Consider the following 10,175-nt stretch of genomic DNA (forward strand, 5'->3'; position numbering starts at 1 on the left):
TCCTGTCTAGTTTGCCCTTTAAGGTCTCCCAGGATTACTTTTCATACCTGGGTATTAACATCCCTAGGAACTCAAAACTCCTCTTCAGGCTTAATTATTCGGTTCTAACTGATGAGCTCAAGTGTAAACTTCTCCCACTTTCAATGATTGGCCGTATCAATATAATCAAAATGGTTGTGCTCCCTAAATTCATGTACCTATTCCAGAACGTTCCTATTTTTCTCAGGTCTTCCTTTTTCAAAGCGTTGGATGCCATTATCATGCCTTTCGTTTGGGCCTACAAGCCCCCCCGCATCTCGAAGTCTCACTTGCAAAAGCCCTCGGACGAGGGTGGTCTGGGCCTTCCAGTTTTCAGACATTATTACTGGGCCTGTAATGCCAGAGCCTGGGTCTTCTGGAATCTGCCTATAGTTGGTGATGCTGTGGGATGCAGGTCCAGCCCTAAATGGCTCGAATTGGAGCTTAGCACTGCTATCGAGCACACTGGAGCATCCTTGCCAGCTATCTTATTTTCAAAATCGGTTATTAAAAGTGCATGTGATGACTTTATTCTTTGCAACTCCGTAAAAATATTGAATCAAATTAAGAGAATCTTGAACCTCCCGGTAGTGTCAACTTTTGCCCCGATCTGCCACAATCCTAGCTTTACGCCTAGTACAATGGATGCTGCTTTCAAACAATGGCCTGTCAAAGGGTTAATTGCTATAAAGGATCTTTATATTGACAATCATTTTGCCTCTTTTGCTCAGCTTCAGACAAAGTACAATCTCCCTACAAGTCATTTTTTTCGGTACTTACAAATTAGGAATTATGTCAAGCAAGCATTCTCAAATTTAGATACCATCCCCATACAGCATGTCTTTTACAATATGATGAACGAACCTCCCACCTCAAAACACTTAATTTCTCGGCTTGTCAACCTTTTTTCTTCGGCAGCCCCCTCTTGCCATATTAAAGAGGCTTGGACAAGGGACACTGGTTTGGTTATCTCTGACGATCTATGGGCTGAAGTGTTAAGTCGGATAAAACTATGCTCTGTTAACGCCCGGCTTCAGTTAATTCAATTTAAGGTTGTCCATAGACTGCACTATTCCAAAACCAAATTGAACAAGATTTTTCCTAACGTTTCCCCCAAATGTGATAAATGTAAACTTGTGGACGGTACTCTTGGGCATCTTTTTTGGTCCTGTTCTACGCTTACAGCCTTTTGGACTAGTATTTTTAGTTTCTATAGCACTGTTTATGATAGGCAACTGTATCCTGACTGTCTTATGGTGATCCTGGGCTGCTCCGGCGACTCCTTGGCACTTCCCTTTGCTGTTCAACAGGCCCTCATGTTTGGTATGGTGATTGCCAAACGTTTGATTCTGGGGGAGTGGAAATCTGCCTCCCCTCCCTGCTTCAAGAGGTGGCTCGAGGAGATGGTCTCCTGTCTATACCTGGAAGAAATTCGGTTCTCTACGTCTGATTCCATGGAGAAGTTCAGGAAGATATGGGGGCCCTTTATAGACCACATTAAGAAGGACAGTCCACGCCCTGGGTCCTGACCACATTGTTTTAACTGCTTTCATTCTGAGCTGTTGCCCATAACTGTTTTTGCATGATTGTTATCAGCTCCTCCTAGCGATCTTTGGATTTGATCTTGTGGATTGGACTCACTAGATTGTGAGTTGTTTGACATGTATACCAGTTGCTTTGTTTGCTTCTCTGCTGTTTTTAATAAGTGCTGGCCTTGTACCCTGTTGTGTGGTTTGTTGCTCTGTTTTTTTTGTTTGTTTGTTTGTTTTTTTTGGTTGTTATTGTCTTTATTGTCTGTGTTCTTCTGTCCCGCTGTTTGTGAATGTGTAAAAAAATTTTGAAACTTGCATAAATAAATACATTAAAAAAAAAGAAAAAAAAAGAAAGAAGAAACGAGTCAGGGATGCATAGCAAGCACAACAAGACACCAGCAGCCCAGACCTTTCACCAACTGAAGACATTTGCAGCACCATAAAACATGACAGAGAAGAGCTGGGACTATGTGAAAGGGTGAAGTGCTGCAGTAAAGTTGCAATGGTCCTATCTTTTATACAGTCTATGGTTCACTCTATTCGATTACCCTTTTCTCATGTTTTTGTTAGTTAGGGAGATAAGACATTGTTATTTGGTTTTATTCTTTTCATAAATAAGTTTTGTACATCCTTTAGATACGGTCCCTTTTGTTTGTTGTTTTGGGGTCCACCCCGAAGCTGTAGTTCGCTCCTTTCCTTTGTTAGAATTCAATCACTGTGAAAAAAAATCACCATCAAAATTGTACTGGTTGTGTGATGTGCTGCTTGGGGTCAGACAGGGGTGGATCACCCTTATATTATGGTCTGGCCACCCTTAGACAGGCCATAACACTAACTAAAATGAAAATTAAAACTAGACTTATAACTGGCTGGCTGGTGTCCTTACCAGTGTCCTTGGGTCTGAACTGTGGGCTCCTCTTTCCAGGTGTTCGTACTGCCTGAGTGGCACCAAGGTGTGCTGTCTTGCCTCTTTTGGGTTTTCTGCATGTTTCTGGCTCAACATGCAAGTATCCACTTCTTGACGTTCGCTGTTGGTTGCAGCCACTTGAGGTTTTTGGGCTCATTTGGGTTCTCAACACTGGGCGACTTTGATGGGAGTGAAAGCATCCTCACAACATAAATCACCACACTACCTGCTTTTGTTTCAGGTTTTTTCTTTATCCTTGTTAACATGTTTGGGTACTGGGTTTACCTGTAATGCATTTTGTGCTCCAAAAGCTGTTATTTTGTGCAGCTGTGCTCCAAAAGCTGTAAGCATGACCTTTCTTATCATTAGATTGTGCCACACCAGCACCTGAGAGAAAAGCTTTGAGTTTGATTTTGTGTTTGTGTTTTGCAGGCACTCAGGAGAATAAGTCATGATGTTTCTTGTGTTTGTCATGTTAGTATCTCAGTGCTTGTCAATCACCAGTCAACAGTGTCACCACTGTGAACAACATCCTGCGACTGTTTGAGCCAAAACCTTCGAGAAGTCCCTGCAGCTGCTTCAAAACTCATCACTGAGCTCGATCTCTCTTTTAACACGCTGGAGACAACAATGAAAGATGACTTTCTTTCATATGCTGCTTTGAGGGCTTTGCTGATGAAGTTCAGCCAAAACAGGAAACATGCAGCAGGAGACAGTAACTTGTTAAAATGTTATAAAAGGTACAATTAAAGATTTTCACCCTACAGGGTTGTCAATGATCCAAGGATAAATGTCTAATTTGGTCAAAAGTTTATAAGCCATTTCTGGAGAGACTGCAGTGGAAATGTTGTCACTTTTGGACTTTGCTACCTGCAGCTAAACATTTGCAGCTAAATCATTTATTTAAAAGCAGAAGCTGCAACTGATCGAGTGAATGTTTGTCTGAAAACTTAAACTGAACTCCAAGCGTACCATTGCTCCAGCTTACCATCTTTACCTGAGTGAATCAGTTTGTTGAACAATCTAAATGATTCAGAAACTTCTGTGACATCAACTTAACTAAGGCTCATTACAAATTTCACAAAACACTGCTGAATACTTTTAATATTTTTTTTATTAGTTATTTTTGTTTTGTTGTTATTTTGATTTTAATAAAACAAAATAACATAAAGAATCAAATTGTTTCTTTGTTTTTTTAAATTTAATTTATTTTACAAATAAATTAATAATAATATTAATAATAATAACAACAAATTAGTGCTGTCAGCGTAAACGTCATTAGTTAAAATGACGTTAACGCTGACAGCACTAATTTGTTGTTCCAGAGAGCAAGCCAAACACTGGTCTAGAAAAGGACGATCTCTAGTAGTGCTGCACTACTAGTAGATTTTGTTTTAACCTCCTAGGACCTGGTGTCCACATATGTGGACATAACATTTATGAGACCAAAATACAAAATTTTGCTCTTCAAAAACCTGATATCCACTTATGAGGGAGGACATTACACTGCCCCTGTTCAATCGAACTTTAAAATGAATGTCCTCATATGTGGATCTCATTTTTTTGAGAAACAAAAAAAAGATAGTCCGAATCTGATGTCTTTGTTTTCACATTCATCAGGTCCCAATCAACCCAAATGGCACAGAGAAATTAAAAATGCATGCCATGAAAGAGTTCAGGTCTTAGGATGTTAAAAATGTCCCTGCTGATGAGACCAGTGAATGTGGGGCGACAGTGGCAAGAAAAAACTCCCTCCTGGAGGAAGAAATCTTGGGAGGACCAGGCTCTCTGGGAGGACCCTCCCTCCTGAGGGCAATACTTACCAGTACTTGTCCTCCAGTGTGCGATGGTGGGCTGGGACGAGTGTTGTTTCTTCTCAGCATGATGATGACCTTCCTTCCATTTCCTGTTTCAGAACTGAGAATGAAGACAAAACTGGTTAACAAGGTAACAGGACATTTAAAAATTCTCTCACTTCAGGATGAGATGCTGTGTCTTCTTACGTTTCTCTTGTAAAACAGCATGTAGGCCGAGTGCTGCTGTTCCTCACAAGCTGCCGATCCGGTTGTGTGGAGCACCTGTGCGTCATTATAGGTGAGCCAGCGATCTGATGTAGAGTGCTGACTCTCCTCAGGATGGACAGAACTACAGATGTAGTGTCCTGAAATCACATTAAGACAAATGAATCCAACTTCTGGAAGTCAGCTGATTCAAGCAAACAGTGATTTTGACTTAGTGCGTCTTAGAACATCAAAAGCTTTTGTGTGTGAGTCCTTCACTGAAAAGTAGAAAGTTTTCATTTTCTGTTTGTAACAAGTCTGTTGTTTTACCTGACTCTGTGCCTCCATAATGATTGATGATGCTGACAAGACTATAACAGCCACCACCCTGAGAAGGAACAAATCCAAAGAGTGTTAGTTTCACAAAGTCTCACATCAGAGCCATAATTAAGCTGATTTGCTGAGGCTACGTCCACACTAATGCGTTTTCGTTTGAAAACACATCGTTTTCTCTCCGCTTTGACCTCCCGTCCACACTGAGATGGCGTTTTCCTCAAGGAAAAACACAGCATCTTGAAAACGCTCTCGAAAACGCACACATTTCAAAACGGAGTTGTCCCGTCGCAGTGTGGACACTCGAAAACGCAGACTTTCTAAAACGATGACGCATTTTAGTCATGTGATGCAGTCATGTGAGCAATTAAACAAAGATAGCCGAGTGCATTATACAGCGGTTGTTTTGATTGCTCTCAACTTTGACAGCCCTAAAAAAGATTAATATCAGTTTGTACATGCTCCGGATAGCTTTTCTTCAAATTCTGTAATCCTCACTCACTTTTGCGCATGCGCAGGACTGGAACGTAAGCGTTTTCGGCCGTTTCAATGCAGACGCACAACTATTTGAAAATGACTGAAAACACTAGTGTGGACACGGAGTTTTCAAATCTATCAGGGCTAGTGTGGACGTAGCCTGAGACGTTCTGCAGTCTGTTTTTACCTGATTGGATGGCACCACCAAGTCCCTCTGCAGCCTGACGGGGTCATCCACCTTCTTAATGTTGTAGGTTTGTGTAAAGCCAAACCTCTTCAGATGCAAGATCAGGACTCTGGCAGAAAAGAAAAAAAAAAAACACAAACAAGGTAGAAAATAAGAAGAATGAGTGTCAAACACAAACAGAAGATGGGAGAAAACGACTGCTCAAGTATTGTCTCGAAAAACTCTGATATTTGATGCGCCACAGTTTGGAAACCTGGTCAGTCGATCAATTCTGATGTGACCTTACTCACCTTGGCAGTGTATCAAAAGACGACTTCAGTTCTGAGGCCGTCCCTCCACAATCACAGCGAAATTCTATTTCTTGTTCCTGAACAACAGCACAGAGAAAACAGGCTTTATGGTAGAAAGAAATCTCAACATATGCACACACACATACGCACAAACACTAACAAAAAAGGTGTGTTAAGATCGCTGACACTACAACTCTATTGGAATTTGTGATCTTACCTTCAAGTATGTCTCTAACATGTTTATAATAGACCCCTCTGGAACAAGGTCAAGAGACAAGCTGGTGAAGTCCTCGTGCTGTGATGATTGGTGACCACAGCTACACATTTCAGGAGTAACGTAGTTAAAGTAAAGATCAGGTAGGTGGAAAAGAGGTATATGAAAATATTGCAACCAGCTCTGCGTTTCTGAAAGACAGGCTTACCTCTTGCATGTCCTCATGTTTTCCATTTTAAAAATGTGATGCTCTTCTACTGGGCAGGTATAACTTTGGCCCAGGAGAGCTGCGTTCCTCTCCAGGTGAGGTGCGAGCCTTTTGACCTCATTGAGGAACAATGTTAGGAATTCATGAGCGTCCTGAAAGAAAAGCAGAGAGATTTAAAACAGTACATCAAAATCAGAAGGTAAAGCAAAAAAACAAAATGTCCAAATAGCTGACGCACTTTCTGTGCACTGCCGGTGTATTCAGGAGCTTGACTGCTGAATGCCTTCTTAAAAGCTCTTAGGTGGTGATCTTTAAGGCCATAATCTGTTGACTCATGACAGTCCCTGACATCAATGAGCCTTCTGTAGAAAGGAAAGGGTAAACAGACATTTCTGCTGTTAGATCTCTTTGTTCTTCAGGTTTTTGAAGAAAGTAGAAGGTTGACGTAGCGCACCTTAAGAGCTGAGCTTCTGGATCTGTGCTCCACAAAACCTCCTGACGCCTGATGTCTCTTATGAACTCCTCAATGTTGAGGAGGCTCTGCAGGCAGGAGTTCATGTAGCAGGTGTTTCCGATGTTTGGAAACCTGACACACACGCACAACGTTTACAGTATCAGTGTAAAAGAATTCATTTTCTCCACTTTGACAAAGTGAGCTTTGGTCTTTGTGCACCACGTGTACTCACCCGAAGCAGTCTATAGTCCCAGTTTGACTTTCTATTATTTCTCCACCGCATGCTACACTGCTCCAAAAAGGTAAAAACACAAACACAAAATTAGGAAAGATGTCAGGATGCTGAGCAGTGTATGTGCATGGATGCATGAGCTTTGAAGTTGAAACATTTTGGAGGACGTCTTTCTCTTACCTGTTAAACACATGCTCCCATCCACTCTCTTGGTCCAGAAGCTCCATAATCCAAGTGTCCCAACTCAGGTCTGCTGGGATCGTTTCCGTGGTGCTTCTTACCTGATATAAATATATAGGACATAGCTGTGTGCCTCATTGCTCTTAATTGCTCTCATTTAACTGTGATGAGTAAATGCTTGATGACAGTGACTCTTTCCATAAAACATACCTTCCCGGATTTAAAAAGAGTCTTCACAGTGTTGCTCTCTGCCTCTGCATCGCTGTCAGTTTGCTGCAGAGGACGAACAAACATAAGTTTATTAAAAAGTACATTTTAAAGAGAATGTGTATTTCATATGTTTTGTGTAAAAGCAAACCGAGGAACAGCAGAAGATGTGTCTCCATTTTCTCTTCTTTTGGCCATTTTCAGGGTTAGCTGGTGTGGCAGCAACAGAAGCATCCGGGATGCTGATGAGGACAAAAGTGTAAATGTTGTGGAAATTTATAAGAAGGAGTACATTTTGCTAATATAGATTGCTAATAAAAGTGAATAACTGTAATGGAATACCAACATGAACAAAATCATGTATTTTATACATTTACACTCTACATTTTCAAACGCTAATCTCTGCATCCATATAAATAATAGACAAGACTAGAAGGAGTAAAAAAGATGTAAATACACAAGGTGGAAGAAAAATGCCAATAAAAGGGAAATAAAAGAGCTCCAACTCAACCACTGCTATAAATATCTCCAGCAGCATTAAAGACTGGCGCATTTCTTTACCTCTGATGAGACGTAGAAGGAATTTCCTTCTCTGCCACGTTTTGTTTGTGTAATTTCTGTTTAGAAACAAGAAAAGCAACATCAGTAATGGCATAAAACAAACATACCAAGTGGGTCTCTCCATGAAAAGTGTCCAGTTAGAGAATTTGGTATTATTTCATATTATTTATCACTTTAGTGAGCTGTCAGCTCATGAAGCAGATATAGGAATATCTTTAAATAAAATAAAAACAATTTATTCATGCCTTAAATTGAGTTTTAAAGTTTGTCCTATGAAATACAAAATCCTTCATTTGGTTCTGATCAAAATTCAGTTTTTACAGAAATCATCCATGAAGCTTCAAAAATGCTTATTCACCATAAAAAATATTTAGAGAAACATCCTGCAAGTCTCTTCGAACTTACCTTTCTGTGAAAAAAAAACGTTTAAACATCTTTGAACTTAATTTGAGGACATGGCTGTGTGCTAAATTGCTCTTAATTCTTCTCATTTAACTGTGATGAGTAAATGCTTGATGACAGTGACTCTTTCCATAAAACATACCTTCCAGAATTTAAAAAGAAACCAGCGACACTTTTTTTGTGTCTTCACAGTGTTGCTCTCTGCCTCTGCATCGCTGTCAGTTTGCTGCAGAGTACGAACAAACATACGTTTATTAAAAAAGTAAAGTCACTTTAAATTAACAAGTGCAATTTAAAGAGAATGTGCATTTCATATGTTTTGTGTAAAAGCAAACCGAGGAACAGCAGAGGTGTCTCCATTTTCTCTTCTTCTTTTGACCATTTTCAGTAACAGGAGCATCCGGGATGCTGATGAGGACAAAAGTGTAAATGTTATTTTTCAAAGTGCAAATTTTTAACAAGGAGTACATGCTGGAGATTGCAGATAAAAATTAATAACTGTAATGGAACAAAATCATGTATTTTGTACATTTACACTCTACATTTTCAAACGCTAATCTCTGAATCAATATAAATTATAGACAAGACTAGAAGGAGTAAAAAAGATGTAAATACACAAGGTGGAAGAAAAATGCCAATAAAAGGGAAATAAAAGAGCTCCAACTCAACCACTGCTATAAATATCTCCAGCAGCATTAAAGACTGGCGCATTTCTTTACCTCTGATGAGACGTAGAAGGAATTTCCTTCTCTGCCACGTTTTGTTTGTGTGATTTCTGTTTAGAAACAAGAAAACCAACATCAGTAATGGCATAAAACAAAGTATATGGTATGAAAATACAAAATCCTTCATTTGGATTCAAAATTCAGTTTTTACAGAAATCATCCAAGAAGCTTCCTTAAAAGTTTCAAAAATGCTTGTTTACCATAAGAAAATATTCATAGAAATGTGCTGCGAGTCTCTTCAAACTTACCTTTCTGTGAAAAAGAAGTTTAAACATCTTTGGACTTGATGTGATCGCAGCCAAAATCTCCTCAGCTTTGCAAAAGTTCAACTGAAAACAAGCAGTCAAAGGTTGTATATTTATAAACTTTCAGCATAGAACGTTCATACCCTGAACAGCAAACATCATCATTATGATGTATGGGGCAAATTTGCATATTTTGGAATGTATGCTCATTTGAACTGTATGGTGCTCGTCTCCAAGCAACTGCTACACAAAACAGGTCAAGTCAAGTGGCTTTTATTGTCATTTTAACCACGTGCAGAGGTGCTGTACAGAGTGAAATGAGACAGTGTTCCTCCGAGACCCTGGTGCTATATATGACATATACGGACAAACCCAGGACTACATAAAGTGCAGTGTGCATAAATTGCAAAAATAAACAAGACAAAACAGTGCAAAACGTGACAGAACAGGACGAAACAGACACAAGACAATGGAAATGTGCAAAATGCTGAGTATTGTGCAAAAGTAACTTGGTGTCTGTATGTATGTATATGAGTGTGAGATACTGCAGATAAGTGCTTGGTAGTGACATGTGTGAAGGTGTGCGTGTGCCAGTGCAGTCACTGAGTGTTCAGGGGTCTGACGGCTTGTGGGAAGAAACTTTTCCGTAGTTTGGTAGCGAGGGCCCGGATGTTGTGGGACCTCTTTCCAGAAGGCAGCAGGGTGAAGAGTGTGTTTGAAGGCTGTGTGGGGTCCTCCAGCAAGCGGGTGTTATAAGGAGGGGAGAGGGGCTCCAATGACCTTCTTAGCTGCTCTCACAATCCGTTGTAGGGTACTGCGATCCAATACGCTGCAGTTACCATACCAGACAGTGATGCAGCTACTTAGGATGCTCTCATTAGTCCCACTGTAAAAGGTGGTGAGAATGGATGGTGGGAGATGGGCTTTCCTCAGCTTCTGCATGAAGTAGAGACGCTGCTGGGCCTTCTTGGTTATGGAGCTGGTGTTGAGGGAGCAGGAGTGG

At 40.3% G+C, this 10,175-nt stretch overlaps 1 protein-coding gene across 1 annotated transcript; it reads right to left on the bottom strand.

Annotated features, from left to right (window-relative positions):
* Positions 1-4,368: 4,368 nt before the first annotated feature.
* On the bottom strand, positions 4,369-9,202 carry LOC146630753 (ubiquitin carboxyl-terminal hydrolase 12-like). The gene is made up of 18 exons (XM_085356605.1): positions 9,176-9,202; positions 8,922-8,977; positions 8,538-8,610; positions 8,345-8,428; positions 7,801-7,856; positions 7,391-7,481; positions 7,243-7,305; positions 7,033-7,133; positions 6,853-6,909; positions 6,621-6,752; positions 6,405-6,528; positions 6,167-6,318; positions 5,962-6,061; positions 5,745-5,821; positions 5,455-5,563; positions 4,788-4,845; positions 4,461-4,618; positions 4,369-4,374 (listed from the first exon to the last, which is right to left on the bottom strand). Exons 1-18 carry the CDS (start codon positions 9,200-9,202, stop codon positions 4,369-4,371), a joined length of 1,524 nt encoding a protein of 507 aa, XP_085212731.1.
* Positions 9,203-10,175: the final 973 nt, after the last annotated feature.

This window comes from Diplotaxodon limnothrissa, linkage group LG6, assembly GCF_057381915.1.
Source record: "Diplotaxodon limnothrissa isolate DT_005_m linkage group LG6, D_limnothrissa_male_GT1.1, whole genome shotgun sequence".
In the NCBI taxonomy this organism is placed as follows: Eukaryota; Metazoa; Chordata; class Actinopteri; order Cichliformes; family Cichlidae; genus Diplotaxodon; species Diplotaxodon limnothrissa.